We start from the raw sequence: 17,200 nt of genomic DNA, 5'->3' as shown, positions 1-17,200 counted from the left end.
GTCAACCCCGCGAGAAAAACGCGGCGACCGAAACCCCATTTGAGCGTGCGGGGGGGGTAACGCCCCGCTGGAGCACGGGCCTCTGCCGCGTTCTCCAGCGTCTCCAGCTCCACTCAGATTTGGCACGCCGGGGCAGGGGAACAGCGCACTGCAGTGCAGGAGGCCACTGGCGGGGCACACCATTAAAAGCCAGAGCGCTCTCACAAGCGCACCGCTGCCATTCAAAACTGTCGCCTATCCGACATCAGAAAGCACTCGAAGACCACTCTGGAGCGTAATACTTCTGTTTGAGCAAATAAATCATTTGGGCTGACGTACTGCGCTGCGCTGCACCTGCACACGGTCAGTTCAACACTCACCTAACGCAAAAGGACAGGAGATGCCACAGGTCTGTGACCCCCCTCCCCCCGCCCTCCACCACCTGCCCCCCACCACCTCATCAGCTCAGCTGCTCCATATAAAGTCATACTTATTTAGGAGACAGTAAGGAAAATAGAAAAGTTCTTGTCTGTCTGTGCACTGTAGTAGCTGGCCAAAAAAACAGAGTCAACAGACAAGGATGACTCCACACAAATACTGTATAGTGCAGGTGACTAAGGAGGTCTTTTCTAAATAAGCTAATGTCTGAAACTGCAATATAATATAACCTTTTTTACTCTAAGATTTCTCTTTACAGTTTCACAGATACAATCACACAGATATTAAATACATTACCAAACAGCAACAACAACAAAAAACCATGGCAACAGACAGCGTATCACTCTAGGAGCAGGAGCGTGTCATTTTTCAACATTTTAATTATGCAAGTTACTCTCGCTGACAGAAAAGACTTGACTGTCAGTTAATTATTATCTTTCATAGCTGAGCATAAATAACTCCATAAGGACTAATGAAAATACAGGAAAGACGAGGGCTTCACTTCCTGTGAGCTTCTTGCTGAACTTCCTGTCACAGTGACATCACCAATCTGGAGTCCTGTCAATCATGAAAGGAGTGGGGGAGGTGATAGATCCATACTCTAACGCTGTCCTGCTGTTTCGTATTACTGAAAAATTAATTAGATTATGTTAGATATGATAAATTCCTTATGTCAACAAAGTTCTATTTTACACCATGCTATTTTCATTCATTCTAATGAAAAACTCAGAGCAGGTGGACTTGCATTATCGACGGGGGCAGGAGGGACTGGCTCTAGACTTGTAGAACGCAGACCGGAATTCTCAATCTGGCTACAAATACTCGATAAGCATCACAGAAAAAAAAAACATAATTCTTGGATGGAGTTCTCCATTAAGTGCAGCAGTATGGTGGTCTGCACCTCAGAGAGAGAGAGAGAGAGAGAGAGAGAGAAACAAAACGGGAAAAAAGCGAAATTCAGAGAAACGGGCGAGACAGAAATAACAGGAGCCGGGCCGTGGTCTCTGTGGGGCTGAGCAGCGCCGTTTCATTTGGGAAAAGAAACTCGCCGACTCCCCCAGCCCGCGCAGTTTCCACGTCCACGCTGGAGCCGACAAACAAGGCTCTGACCTCTCCGTGCGTGAGAACTTTTCTACAAGGCGCACAAGATTGGCCAGATCTCCGCTCGCACACGCTGCTGCAGCTGGAGCTGCTCACAAAGGTGAAGCCAGACAGCAGAAGGCAAGCAGAGCAGACTGCCCTGTCCCACAGGCGTCTCACAGCCGCGGATGTGAAGGCCTGTCACGTGTACCTGTGTAAAAACGGTGAGACATCTGCTTACATCCATCCAGAGTTTGAAACATCCACTGGTTCCTTCCTTACCACTGCACAGTACTTGACCATTAGTGGACAGAAACTACTGGAGTGGCCAGTGAGCTATCTCTCTCTCTCTCTCTCTCTCTCTCTCTCCCTCCCTCTCTCTCTCTCTCTCTCTCCCGCTCACTCTCCCTCCCTCTCTCTCTCTCTCTCTCCTCCTCACTCTCCCTCCCTCTCTCTCTCGCGCTCACTCTCCCTCTCTCTCTCTTCCTCTCTCTCTCTCTCTCTCATGAAAAATTTATCTTTTGTGTCAGTGTGCTGAGGAGGCCTAAACCCCAACATCCCCCATGAGCTGAATTGTGTGTGTGTGTAGGCATGCGTGCATGCGTGCGTGCGTGCGTGTGTTTGTGTGTGTGCGTGTGCGTGTGTGCGTGCATGCGTGCGTGTGTTTGTGTGTGTGTGTAGGCATGCGTGCATGCATGTGTTTGTGTGTGTGCGTGCGTGCGTGCGTGTGTTTGTATGTGTGTGTAGGCATGCGTGCATGCATGCGTGCGTGTGTGTGTTTGATTATGCATGTGTGTTTTATTATGCATGAATACGCACACACAGACACACATATGCACACAGATATACACACTCACATGTGTAAACACAAACACACACTCACATAGACACACATGCACACACATACATGCATACTCACACACGTATGAACACACAGACCGCTGCATAATCAAATGCACACACACGTATAATCAGACACACACATACACATACATTCACACACAGACATGCAGTGCACACACTCACACACACACACAAACACAATCACTCCCTTACACACAACTCACACACACGCATTATCACACACCCATGCGTACACACATACTGAAATTTAACTTATACATGCTTACAGAAATACAAGCACCAACTGACACACACAAAAACTCATACACACACACACACACACACACAGTACTCTTCTCATCATCCTTAATCTCAAACTATCCGTTTCCATAGCAACGCCTGGCCTGGTGGTTAGTCAGTTAGCTTGGACGGGGTGTGGGGGGTTGGGGTGGGGGGGTGCTGGTGGTTTGGTTACGTGAGATACAGAGTGAACAGGAGAGAGAGAGACAGAGACACATACAGAGAGACAAGCCAGAGAGAAGAGAGGGACAGAGACACATACAGAGAGACAAGCCAGAGAGAAGAGAGGGACAGAGACACATACAGAGAGACAAGCCAGAGAGAAGAGAGGGACAGAGACACATCACAGAGAGACAAGCCAGAGCGAAGAGAGGGACAGAGACACATACAGAGAGACAAGCCAGAGAGAAGAGAGGGACAAAGACAGATGAAAGAGGCAAAGAGAGAGTGAGAGAGACAGAGGAAGAGAAGAAGAAGACGAGAGAAAGAGTGCATGAAAAGAGTAAGACGGTCATGTCAGGCTGCTCCAGTAAACTCAGCCTAACAGAAGCGTGTGCGTGGTCTCCCCTGGGTTTCTCTCCTTCTGTTTTCGGTCAGTTTGAGTATGCGAGACTCTGGTTAGAACAGCGCCCAAAACGGGAAAAGAAAGCATTCCCACAGCTGAGTGTGGGGGAGAGGGGGGCTGACTGGGCCCTGAGGTTCTCAACCTGGAGCACCAGCGCCTTTGCTAAGAGCCCCGACAGCAAGAGAATGTCCCAACGCTCATGGTAAATTTACCCACAACCAACACCCTCATCAGCTGGCATTGCAACTCTACTGAAACTCTCATGCTTTCTGTGTTAAAGGCACCTTTATAACACCTTTTTTAATAACCAAGATTATTATTACTGTGGACCATGTCTGACACAGAATGCCCGCGCACACACACACATGAAGACACACACATACACATGCACACACAAACACACATACACAGTCCTCAGGGACCAAATGCCCTGAATTTAATACTCAATAACTCTGAAGGACCAGCAATTAATACATATTACGCACAAATTAGTGCCTAATTGCAGAAGCTCATCAGCAACATTAAACATTTCTGAACCTTAATGGACATTAAGTGACTACAATTAGGCAGTAATGACATTATGTCTAATAATTAAGTAGTAAATCCACACATTTCCTTACACTTTTAATGCACACGCACATACGCACACTCCCGTACTTCACCGTCCCTCACTTCCGGATTCTTCAGGTAAAGCAGATTGGTCGTTTTTCTGTTTTCTGTCCATTTATCTGTCTGTTTGTGACATCCACCCCTTTTCTCTATTCACTTGTATTTTCCAACAGGAATGCCATTCTCTTGAATATTATTACATGGTCTTAGCAAAACAGCCAATATTATTTAACAGCACATATATAACTACAGATAACCTTGTTTCAACGAAGATACACTTGGCTGACTGGCATTTTAGTAGTTCTAAATGGAACACAAATAGCTGTCTAGCAGACTCCAAGTCAACTGGATAGAATCTAAGATCATGTAAAGATAAGATGCAAGAAGATGTTTTATTATCAAAATAACTTCAACTAATATTTGGGACTAAAGCTAAAATATCCAATAACCAGCTTAATTTCATCAACACAAACAACCATAAAATATAAGTAACAATGTGAATGACAGGATTTGATTACGTCATGTTAATGCCCTTGAATGAGGGAACAGGATAGTGTTCCTAAATAACAGTTCAGCACACCACAGCAGTCATGTGTGACCCAACAGTGGTCAAATGGACAACATCACCAAATAACCACATTAAAAAACAAATCTCTTCATTGTTGCTTGCTTTGAAAAGCGCAAGAATAATTTCCACTCTCAGTAGTAGTAATGACTCACAAACACTGACTCCCATCACACACACACAAGCACACACACACACACACACACACACAAGCACGCACACTGACTGGATCACAGTTCATTGACACTCCATGCGGTGGTTACGGCCATGACACTGCAGTGTTTTGGGTGATGTCATGCACTGCACCGAATGTGCTCCTGGTGTCACAGCCGTTAAGTCACTGCAGTTAAGTGCAATAAGCAGCAGACAACAGGCAGCCACTTACCATCATCTCGTCAATTATTCATTTTTAATATGTAGCATATGTCACAAACATATGAAACCATAACATTACAACCATATAAATATTGAAGAGAAAATGCTTTAATAAATATAGGAACTGCAAGATTGTTTCAGTAAAAGATGTGTTCCATTAGGTCACAAATGTAAGAAGCTATTTTGCATGTCAGGGCATCCCTGTCACAGGAAAGGTAACAGAACTCACAGCAGCGCATGTCTGCAAAAGGACAGAGTCGAGAACAGGTCTCTGTATTTGCTCATCGTGACAAGTGAAGGGATCTATCCTTCTATGCTCTGCAGCAGTTAAGTTCAATCAAAGTGGCAAGAAACAGTGTCATTCAGTTCTGGATTCATTCAGTTCAAACGTAATTGCATAAACTATTTGGTTTACGTTCACATTTTACCAGTCATTTTAACTCAGAACATTTTCTGAATGATCAGAATTTGTCATCAATATTGCATTACGCTTTTCCATAAATGTTTGCATTCCAGCAACATGTTGTTTTCCAAGAATGTTGCAATGACTTATTCAACAGAATTTATTGGTATGAAATATACATTAAAGAACTGCCAGCTCTGGGAATTTAGCAGAAACATCAGGATTGGTTAAGACTGCTCGGAAAGCCAACAGAAAAAAAAAACACAGGTCAGTATGCCTATAGGACAGGGGGCAGTCATCTCTCAGCAGAGGATAGAATGGAGCTATGCAGACCACATCCAAAAACCAGCCAAACCCTCCTCAACAACCCACATGCCCTAACATCTCCAGCAACCTCAGACACACATTTTAATTCTGAAACTATATCCTCCCCAGATCTGCTATGAAGATTGCCATCTTGATTTTAACAGACCGATTTTTAACAAAATTCAGTAGAACAAATTCAGAGCACAGCATTTTGATGAAAATCAAGATACTGAAAATCTCTGGCAGTTTCAGTAATGTATTTCTCTTATAATATCACACTAGATTTTGTACTGCAAAACTCATTAGCTCTACATATACACCAAGCAATTGTGATTAGAATTTTGTATCCCAAATCAGAACAGTATCCCAAATTTTTATCCCAAAACAAGAACAGGTTGCACAAGGTCAATAGATTATTGTGACACAAACTAAAACAGGCATAAGACAAACTAAAAAAATACATTCAAATATTAACTTTTTAATAACAGTTGTAATACGACTATAACAAAAACATATCAGCATATTCACAGGACAGATGAGGCTGCATCAGCTGTACTACACTAATTAGCACATCATTTGTACAATTGGGAAACTCCTTAATGTACATAGAAACAAACACCTCAAACAGATACCAACACTCCTCACAAACTCACAGAAACAAACACACACACACACACACACACACACACACACAGTTTACTGACTTGGTGGAATTAGTGCAGTGGTCCAAAACATTTACCGAATGTATGCGTGTATGTGTGCGCGTATGTGTCCTTAATGCATGTGTGTTTGCGTCCATACGTGATCACACGCGTACATGTTTGTATGTTCACTTGTCCATGCGCGTGATCACGTGTGGGCATATAAGTTTGCGCGTGTCTGCGTGAGAGCGCCTGCACCTCTGCCTCTCCTCCACTGCTAAATAATTGAACTGATGCTGGACCCACTCATTAAAACCCCGCTCGTTAGTGTGCACCGAGGAGCCAGAGCAGGTATAGAGCACCTGCAGCACCACAGTCTGGATAATGAACCCCCCCTCACCCTGCCTCCCTTCCTCTCTCTCTCCCTCCCTCCCCCCTCTCTCTCTCTCTCTCTCTCACTCTCACTCTCTCCACCTCTCTCCCTGCAGAGACGGGTCAAGGGTCACAGCTTCTTCTATCCACAGTCGACTTCAAACCTGCTGCTACCAACCAGGCAGGGAGGCAAAGGAGAGACAGCGAGCAAGAGGAAGGAGGGGTGGGGGGTGGGAGGAGAGCCAGGAGGATAAAGAGGAGTAAAGAGAGACGGAGAATGAAAAGGGAAAACGAACCAAGAGTGAGGCAGGCCTCTGTGTCCTTGTGATAAACAATAATACACATCTGTTACTGTGCCTCTCTCTGTCTCTCTTTCTTTCTCTCTCTCTCACACACACACATTTTCATTTAGCATATGCATGTGCACTCTCTCTCTCTCTCTCTCTATCTCACACACACACACACATACACAAAACATACACAGTCATACACACAAACATACATGCACAAGCACGCACAGCATGAGTGATATTATGATTAGTTTGATACTCCTACACACAGCATATCTGCTGAGGGATTGAAGGTGGAGGGAACCCATTTCTTACCACAGAAGACTTGGTTATGACATCATCATGGGGGGGGGGGGGGCAATCTGAGTGTGGGGAATGGTCTTCTGTGTTCTGTTCTGTTTTCAGTGAGTCAGTTTGGTAGAATGGCTCAGTGCATTGGTGCTGGCCTGCAGAGTGTTCTAGAGCTCAGGGTATCAGCAATATGCTGCAGTGGTTTTCGCTGCAGTGTGTTCAGTAAGTGACTCTGGTATCTAAGCACATTCATATATTGGTGTGTTGGGCACCAGAATTCAGTGTATTCAGTAGCTTGGTATGTTCAGGCAACAGCCACAGAGGGAGAGAGACACTGCTGACATGCCAGCCACAGCCAAGGTCTGCCTTGGCCAATCATCAGTCTCTCCTCTCCCTGCCAATCAGCTGCTACAGCTGCTCCGGCCAGCCAGGCTTCCTCTTAATAAAGGTCGCCATGGAGATGTGAGCTGTCAGATTGGCCACAGAAGACTACTGCCATAGTGGACACTTTCACTTGCACTCACTCATTCGCACAAACAAACACGCACAAAACTGGCCAAATATACAAATCCATAATGTCTGATCATAAAAAATACTTTGCAGCAAGCAAAAAGCTGAATATTTATGAAACCTGGGCTAGTTTTTAGAAAATCCATAAAAAGTACCAATGAAAAAGGAATCCGTTCCGTGTAATGAACTGTTTTGATTTTACTCCGAAGAATCAGGGGGAAACAATATTTTAGTGTGTTGACTGCGGCGTTTCCGGGAGAGACAGCAAAAAAAGTCGGCATATAGAAACGTAAACGTACACTCAGGTGAGTTCCAAGCTCTCCGATGAACAAATAATAGTTTGAAGATGACCATTCAAGGCATACCACAAACATGCGCACGCGGACCAGGCGCGTATTATTACGCACAACGGTGTGTGCTATGAATAAGAGAGGCTGTCACAATACAAACATTCGCCAATCGCGCGCCTATGTCTCGCAGATGGAATGGGGTTATTATCACCACAATGAGCGCGGCGTCTCGCGCTGCCGAGGTCATCATTAGCTTGCCGCCTCGTGGCCACTGCCCTCCACGATGGCTGTCACTCAAAAAATCGGAGTCTCGGAGGATAGTTGGTAATCTTAAAATCATCCGTATACGGGGTGTCTAGGTCAGCGTCTCTTTGTTATCGTTTCAATCATAATCACGCCAGGACACACAGGAGGATTAAAAACAAATAGACATAGTTGCACATAGCTACGTACCTCTCAAAATTACAACAGACAGCTGTCAAATTCGTCCTGTCTTCGCGTCTTCTCTATTCATAAATTTTAAATAAAAATGGATACATTTCTTTCCTCATTACATTGAATAGGCATAATTCGTCTTATTTATATAGCATCTAGTAACAGCAATTATATAATTGCAATAAATATTTAATTGGCCTTCTGGTAGAATTTAGCTTAATTCACAATGATTAACAAGACTGAGAAAATGCGTTTTGAAGTAAAAAAAAAAAAAAAAATGAAAATATATATTTTTTGAAAATCATTAGACAATATATTGATGAAATCAAACTCACAACTAAAAATCACTAAAATAACAACTCAAATCACTGGTAAACAATCAGGCTCCAGAAAAATTGTAATTATGTGTTTTGGATGATCTCCACAGTTTTATATTTATATAAAATTAACCCAGCCTTTTAATGACCAGATGCGTCTGTTGGACGGAATGTGCATGTCACTGCATGAACCTCATCATATATGAATGGCAGCGACGAGGTTAATAAAAATTCCCTCAATAAAAAAATACTACTGCTCGTGAAATGCAACGCAGCACGCCGCGCATCTGGCTCCGATTGAAAAGTATGCAAATATTGGTTATATACACAACGCGCGGTGAGAAGACGCAGCGCACTCACCGGGTAGCGCCGAGCTCGAGCTTGCTTCGACGTTGTCTGCTGCAGCGGCGGCGACGTTCTCGATCTTTTCTCTTGGCTTCCTCGGCTGGGTCACAGAGCCGTCGGCATCGATACCACCCTTCATAAACAGCATTTTCTGATAATCAGAGTCCGGCGGGGAAGGACATTCTTCCCGCTGAGTATTTAAATATCCCTTCTCTGTTTCTGCGTGTCTAACCTACCTCTTCTGTCAGCACACCACTATGCTATATTGGAAACGATCCTCTGTTTTTTTAAATCACCACATATGACAACTAACACCAGAAAACGGGGAAAACGGAGAAAGAATAGTAAAAAAGGAGCCAGCAAAACCAAATACTAATGTTGCTGTTCCCTTCGAAAAGAGCACGATTATCAATTATGTTCTCTCTTGCACCCACTACAGAACGCCCGGGGATGCAGGGAAAGGGTGAGAGAAATGAAGAAAGCCGATATGCGATGTTACTCGCCCTCCGCAATTCCGACTCGCAAGGTATCTGCCCACCACCGCTGTTCCACCTTCTCCAGACGTGTCTGGCTGTCAGTAGCATCCGGGACCCCGTAGTTTTTTTTCTTCTTCCCAAGCGCACTGGGAAGTGTAGTTTTTATGCAGGGTAGCGTCAGAGTAGCCACTAGGTTTTTAAATGAAAGACCAAGTGTCTATCCTTTTAATCCAAACCACAGCACATGTTCACCTGTGAAGAGCAGCTGGGCGCATGAAGGGAAGCGGGTCGAGCACAGGGCACAAAACTGATCACGCAGTTGTACTGTGCAAAGAAATGTTATCAACGGTTCACCACCATCAACATTATCATAATTACAGTCTTGCGTAGTGTGTTTGAGTTCCCCTAAAGCGCGCTCGTGTTCTGTTGCCTACAGGTCAACTGTCCGTAGATGATTCACGAGCTTCATTCTGCTATTACCATGGGACTCATCCAGTTAATGAGCTTAAAAAGGACTCTTTTAAAGTGGAAAATTTGCAAAACCAAAGATCTTTGGAGTGTGGCGAACCAGATTCAGGGATGCCATCAAGGGCCTTTAATGTTTAACATACTGTGTACGACGGGTCATCTAGTGACAGCTATTAATTTATCAATTAAATCGTTTGAAAAAAATGAGATCTCATTTGTCTCTGCTTGTTTTCATCACATAATTTATTACAGGGCATTTTCCTGTCCGTAAATGTATTTCCCACACTATACTTTATGAAATATGAGTTTTGGCGGAACATGTCACGATCCGTTTGAGCATTAAATCCAATATCCAGGCTGGCTGTGTTTACCTTTATCACATCAACACTGGCGCTTAAATGTAGGCTACTTCACAAACATGCAAACATTTCACTTGTACACGCAAAAATAAACATCTGCGTACAAAAATTAGATACACAGACACACAAAATTACACGTGTGTATGCTTGATGCACACACATTCAAACAGGCGTTAAAAGAGTTGGATGCACACACGTCACTGCTGTACCCTGGGGCGCGCTCAAAACGCTGTCACAGCCTCGCGGCTAGAAGCGCGATCGAGCAACAATGAGTCCGTTCTGCCATCTAGTGGACTGTCAGGGAAGTTTCATATAGGGACGCTTGATAATCATGTAAGACTCCTCATAAGTCTCTGAAGGACAGGAAGTCATTGAGAACAAGCTGTACTGTGAGTTTTTCCCAGGTAACCAAGGACTAAAATTAGAATGCTGTAAATTTTGCTTCAAGAATTAACCCCGGTCTGCATTTAGGGTAAGTTCAATGACCCAAAACATAATCACTATCCTCCTCAAGTCCCATTACCTCCCATTCAGCCCGTCCTGCTAACATTCTAGCATGGAGGGGGGGGGGGGGTGCGATGTTCAGCTCTGCCATTTTCCGTGGTCATCCGGAACCTCCTGGACCAGCCACACCTCACAGGGTTGACTCGTGGGTGGACGTTGGGGTCGCTGGGGTCGCTGGGTGCAGCGGTTGCTCCAGGGGTATCGAGACACTGCGCTGCACCTGCAGAGTCGCCTCAGGAGGGCGAGCGTCTCACGGCGGAAACCGGATGAGAGGAAGCAGTAGAGCAGGAAGTGAATGACCATGCTGAGCCACTGCAGCATCAGAGCCGCGCCCACCGCCACCCCCAGAGCCCCTTCCAGCCTCCTGGCCTGCTCCAACAGGACGGCCATTATGCCCTGCGTCACATAGTGGGGGAGGTTGAGGAAGACCATCACCAGCGCCACCACGACCTGGATACGGCCAGACCGTCGCATCCGCGACCCGGCGTCCCTGAAGGGGGCGCTGCTGCGCGGGGCGACCAGGGAGCGGGCGCGCTTGTGGAAGTGGAGGGACAGGAGCACGCTCAGAGACAGCGTCAGGCTCATGGGCAGCCAGCTGGACAGCAGCAGGTAGGACCAGACCAGGCCGGGGACGCGGGGAGCGTGGAGAACCCGGCACCGCGACGACAGCAGGACCTGAGACACGTTCCTCCACAGCAGCGATACGGCGGTCCAGCTCTCGGCCTCGTCCGTCGCCTCCGGGGCCTGGTACAGCCAGCAGTAGGGGAGGCTGAGGACCTGCGAGCCGAACGCGGACGCCAGCACCAGCACCAGCGCCACCTGCGACCGGGAGAGTCGGCAGGAGAGGCCCGGTCTCGGGCCCCGCCCCCGGGACACCAGGTAGCGCTCCAGGGTGAAGGCGGTGACGATCCACTGGGAGCTGCACTGCGTCCACTGCTCGTTAAAGGTAACGAAGCCACAGAGGAGGCTGTTAGGGGCCTGGGAGGTCACAGACTCCTGCCAGCTGGCCCCAACATCCACCAGCCCCCCCAGGACCATGAAGACTGTGTCCACGAGAGCCAGAGAAACCAGGTAGATCACTGTGCTGCGCGACATGCCACAGCGCTGGGAACAGAGGACCACTATGGACAGCAGGTTTGCTAGAGGTGAGCAGAGGGAGGGAGGTATGAATGAGGGAGAGAGAGAGATAAACAGAGATAAAGGAGAGGTGGTATCGGGGGGAGAGAAAGAGAAAGAAAGAAAGAAAGAGAGAGAGAGAGAGAGATTGGTCAATTTGTCATAAGATGACAAATCAGTCATTCATCCTGCCTATCTTTATATAATTATATTTTAAAAAGCAAAGATTTCCTCCAAGCACTTTGTTTACACTTGGCTTTGTGTTAATCTTAAGGTAGATGTGATTAAGGTAGTGACACAAAGATCCAAGCACAATAAGAAAGCCATTTTGCTGTATCAGAGTAGACAATCATTTTGAGGCAGGATTGGGGTCGATTCCATTACAAGCCTGTCAATTTATTCATCGCAAAGTGGCCATAATGTGCCATAGAGATTTTTCAATTAATTTTTTACATTTCTATGCATTTCCTGAATTTATTTATTCATATCTACATACATTTATTTTCCATTTTAATTGAATTGGCTTCAACCCTGTTGTAAGGACATGAGAACACATGTTTGCAATGTCTCCAGTCCACAAAGAGAAAGAAATAACAACTCCTTACTTCATGTCCGAAAGTCTATGGTCCAAACCTTTTGTTCTGAACTCTATACCCAACATAAAATGGCATGTTTAATGATTGTGCATGCTTAAATGGGGCATTGAACAAGAAGGCTGCATGTTCAAATCTGGACATTTCACTTGAATTGCTTTGTTGAATGTCTGTTGATATAAATTGATAAACTTGTACAAGCACATTGCTCAGGATAAAGCCTTTTCCTTGCAAATGTCAATCTTTCTTTACAAAATTGTCATTTGTAACCATTTGTACTATCTAATTGTAGAATGCTTTTAATAAATTCATGTAATTGGTTACACTGATAGGAATTATAATTCCAAACTTTTTTTTCCATATGCACTATCTGTATACAGTCATTGTGGAGTAACAGTTTACATATACATATATATGTACAGTGAGCTCTATAACGTTTGGGACAAAGCCATATTTGTTTTTCTTCCTTAGCATAGCAGGCCCTTTGTGATTACTGAGCTCAGCAGTGCTCTCTTTCTTCTTAATGATGTTCCAAACAGTTGATTTTGGTTAGCCTAAGGTTTGGCCTATGTCTCTGCATTGGCACAACTCTGGTCCCCATGCTGAAAACGCCAGGCAATCTAAAGCCTTGAATTAAAACTAGATATTGGAAGCTCTCTTATACCTGCACTAAAGAAGCAATTGAACACACCTGACTTGTCCCAAACTTTATGGTGCATATGGAGAATCTGAACTTTAACCACACGTGCATTGTTTGATTGCAAATCTAAAACAGTGGAGTACAGAGCCAAATCAAGAAAAAATGTCTGCCCCAAACATTATGGAGCTCACTGTATATGTGCCTTCATTACTGAGTACATCTCAGTGAATGTTGATCAGAGACACTAAAGACTTCGGAACAGCTTCTGCAGTCTCGTTACAGCTCATTTAAATGGGTGGTTGCTTCACAACAATCATGCAATTGTACACTGTAGATGGAAACGGTGACTTTTCCATTCAATATCAGTGTTTACCAAGAGAGGAGCCATACTTTCTATCTCATTCAGTTTGTGCACCCAATATTGTAGGCACATACAGTTACACAGACACAGACACATACACACACTCACACACGTACACTGAACAACGGCACTACTACACCTATGTTGTGGGAGATGACATTTGTGTATTTAGATTATGACTGTGGTCGTCTACAGATGTGAATACTCTATATTTGTTTCTGTCATCATTTCTCTTTGTGTTCGAAAGTATCAGCCTGTGTAAGTTGGTTGTAGCTGTGCTAGTACATTACTGGTTTTTTAGATGTTCTTGTCCAACTTCTGCACAGTGACAATGCAGCCTATTACATTGACAATATATGACAGTTTTACATAGTATCCATTTATGCAGCTGATACATACTGAAGCAATTTGGGTTAAGTACCTTACTCAAGAGTAAAACAACAATGTGCTGGGAATCAAATCTGCAACCTTTGGATCACAAGCTCACTTCCCTAACCATTATAAAACACTGCCACCCTCATAGCAGTACTGAAATTAACCATCAAGGGTCGACAATCAAGACAGGAGGTGCCTTCTGCAGAAAGAAGGAAAATGGATCCACTTCTTACTCTACATGCTGTTGTCTCTAATGGTCTAATGGAGGATATGATCTGGATTAATCCTCTTTCTTATGAATTCTGATCTCTGTGTCATGTGGGGACTTGAAAAGCAAGTACAAAGATACATGTATGTATGCATATACATGCATTTTTGTATGTCGTGTTTGATAGCTCAGTGTACTGCTCTCCTATGTTCTCTCTCTGTCCCTTGGCTATGCAGTGTGCATCATGCTGGATTTCAATAGCAGATGGACAGCTCACACATTTCAGCTTGAATAACATCAGACCTGTTGCAGCACATTAGTGACCACTATACTGAGTGCGCATTTCCACACGTCTTTATCGACTGCTCATTTGGCCACTGGTTCCGAGTTCTCCTCACACATTGCGCACGTCATGCTCGGCACCATAATAAACAGACTCTAATCCTCCATTCGCCACATACAGTTTTCTTGCATCCTTTCAATAGGGTTCGCAGCTGTGTTAGCACGCATGTGGTGTGTGTGGGTGTTTGTGAGCGCATGTTAATGAGCACACGCGTGTGTGTGTGTGTGTGTGTGTGTGAGAGAGAGAGAGACAGAGAGAGAAAGTGGGTGAGTGGGTGCCATTATGTGGAGTATCTGAAGAGTGGTACTTACATGGGATTCCCAGGCTAGCCACCAGTATGTAGTAGATTCCCTCAGAGATGGAGAAGGGAGAGTTATGGTCCAGGAACTCTGCCATTTCTGATCAAGACACCACATACAACCACAAAAATAAAACAAAATAAAATAAAATAAAATAAATTTACAGACTAAAACACAATGAACGGACCCCCACAAACAGAGGATCACTCACAGTCCTCTGGGGAGTAGGCTGTATGTGAAAAGGACAAAGGGAGTGGCTTAGAAAAGGCAGAAAGGAAAAGGTGTGTGTGTGTGTGTGTATATGTGTGTGTGTGTGTGTGCATATGTGTGTGTGTGTGTTTGTGCATGTGTGCTTGTGAGCGTGGGAGCTGTACATCTGGCTATAGGAGCAAACACACATTGCTTGCCCTCTTGCATCTGTCCCCGCCCACACCTGTCAGTCTTCAATGTGCGTGGGACAAATAAAGAGACGGACCCTGCGGTGAGTTTCTCTGGAAAAGCCTTTTACATAATGTACACCTGAAAGCCATAAGGCCACAAGTCCTCACTTAAACAGGGAAAAACAAAATAACCAGCATTAAAAAAACATTTAAATCAAATCAAATAATCACCTTCATCATATAATCATAAGGCAGAGATATGATGCCCTTTAGGGTAAAAATGGTTCCAAATAACTAAGCAAATAACATCTTTTTTAGGCCATTGGAAAGTTCTAGAGCATTGAGGTCTTGCGGTCCTGACAGGTTGTAAATGTCCTTAACATGCTTTAAAAAAAAAATTTTTTTATTTTTTTTTTTTTTTTTTTTTTTTTAAGTGTGACGTGAACCTATAGCTGGAATTATATGATTTTTCGGAAGAAATGAAAAACAAAATGATAAAAACACTGCTACAGCATTGCCACAACCTTACCACACTGTTGGAGTAACATGTGCTAGCAGTGTTTTTCCAAATATTACTGGGCACAGCAAGGCACAAGTGGCACTGTAGTCATGTAAATGGACATTTATATAGCGCTTTTATCCAAAGCGCTTTTATCATGTGACAAGATGCCTGCCCTTTGACCTCAGTGACTCTTTATTCTGGGAGGTTATATAGCACAACTGGCACATGACAAATAAGACTACAATAAAAGCATGTATTAAATAATAATCACACTTATACAATATCAAATAAACATTAATCACAAAGATAAAGAGCCCTCTATTGAATTATAGCACTGCATGATGACTTTGTTCCCCCAACCCTTATTTATGAAAGTTCCCAACATTAAGTAAAAAAAAAAAATGAAAGGAGAGCAGAAATAAAGTGACATATTTGCATGAAAGGCTCCATAGTTCTCTGTCTACAATCTGTGCAGATCAGATCCACACTCGTTCTTGGGCAGGCCGAAGCAACAGAGCTCAGAGCAGAGTCCAGAGTAACAGAGTCCAGACAAAGTCCGTCCATCTAAATCAAAGGAAAGAATAAATCTGAAGGCTCGGTATCCATTGTTCTGTGCCCATGGATAGCAGGAGAGAGAAAAAGAGAGGCTGCTTGTTCAGGACTCAAGGTCTCTACGGCAACAGGAAACAGGAGTGGGAGGGAGAGAGAAAGGGAGGGAGAGAGGGAGGATAGAGAGAGAAGATTTATGGCAAGACAGGGTAAGCAGGAGTAAGCAGAGAAAGAGGGGAACAGGAAAAAAAAGAAAAGTTTTAAAAAAGAATAAATGAAATGGAGAAAAGAGGAATAGAGGAGAAAGGCAGGTAAATGGATTGGAGGAGGAAAGAGAAGGGGAGGGAGATGCAGAGCAGCAGAAAGAAATATCACAGTGGTTGAGGCTAAGGGTAAAGAACTGAAACTGCTTGGAGCACAAGGCACTCTTCATTAAATGTTGTGCAAGGGGGGCATTTGGAGGCGAGGGGGAAGTTTGGGGGTGGGGGGGGCGTTTGGAGGCAAGGGGGGCATTTGGAGGCGAGGGGGGCGTTTGGGGGGACGTGCCCCCTCACAGGTTCTCTCCTGGCTGGTACTGGGGTTCTGTGGCAGTGAAGTAGTCCTCCAGGAAGCTCTGCAGGTACTCAAAGGTGTGCCGCTCATCTGCCTCCTTCCTCCAGCACTGCACCATCAGGTCATGCAGCGAGCTGGGGCAGCCCACCGGGCACGGCATGCGGTACCCCCGCTCCACCTGCTCCAGCACCTCCCGATTATTCATCCCTGAAGAACACACACACACACACACACACACAGCTCAGTTTAGGCACCTACACAGATACTTATTTACACATACTGTATTTTGCCCACTTGAGTGTGTGCATGTTACATGTAGGAAGGACAATATGTGAGCATTGGTGGTTCAGTGGTAGAATCCTTCTGTTTCCCATGTTATCCCCTTCTCAACCATTCATGCATTGGTGGTGCAGTGGTAGAGTTCTCGCCTGCCCCGCGGGAGGCCCAGGTGCGATTCCCGGCCAATGCAATCTACCCTTTTCCTGCTGCTCTTTTATTCGTATGTTAACACCTTATCAACC

At 44.7% G+C, this 17,200-nt stretch overlaps 3 protein-coding genes across 4 annotated transcripts in view; all 3 read right to left on the bottom strand.

Annotated features, from left to right (window-relative positions):
- ahdc1 (AT hook, DNA binding motif, containing 1) overlaps positions 1-9,566 on the bottom strand; it is a 41,343-nt gene extending 31,777 nt beyond the window's left edge. The window contains exon 1 of the mRNA XM_064347181.1: positions 8,970-9,566. The gene's annotated coding sequence lies outside the window, so the exon portion shown is untranslated. The remainder of the gene's footprint in view (positions 1-8,969) is intronic.
- Positions 9,567-10,044: 478 nt separating this feature from the next.
- On the bottom strand, positions 10,045-15,032 carry LOC135261168 (uncharacterized). Its single transcript, XM_064347184.1, has 2 exons — positions 14,709-15,032; positions 10,045-11,900 (listed from the first exon to the last, which is right to left on the bottom strand). The coding sequence occupies exons 1-2, from the start codon at positions 14,791-14,793 to the stop codon at positions 10,840-10,842; spliced, it is 1,146 nt and encodes a 381-aa protein (XP_064203254.1). The 5' UTR covers positions 14,794-15,032; the 3' UTR covers positions 10,045-10,839.
- Positions 15,033-15,178: 146 nt separating this feature from the next.
- yrk (Yes-related kinase) overlaps positions 15,179-17,200 on the bottom strand; it is a 31,048-nt gene continuing 29,026 nt past the window's right edge. For both annotated transcript variants that reach the window (XM_064347182.1, XM_064347183.1), the window contains exon 13: positions 15,179-16,886. In XM_064347182.1, coding sequence (XP_064203252.1) covers positions 16,678-16,886 — 209 coding nt within the window. In that variant the 3' untranslated portion in view covers positions 15,179-16,677. The remainder of the gene's footprint in view (positions 16,887-17,200) is intronic.

This window comes from Anguilla rostrata, chromosome 8 (assembly GCF_018555375.3).
Source record: "Anguilla rostrata isolate EN2019 chromosome 8, ASM1855537v3, whole genome shotgun sequence".
Classification (NCBI taxonomy): domain Eukaryota; kingdom Metazoa; phylum Chordata; class Actinopteri; order Anguilliformes; family Anguillidae; genus Anguilla; species Anguilla rostrata.
This window is presented reverse-complemented; position numbering and strand designations above follow the sequence as displayed.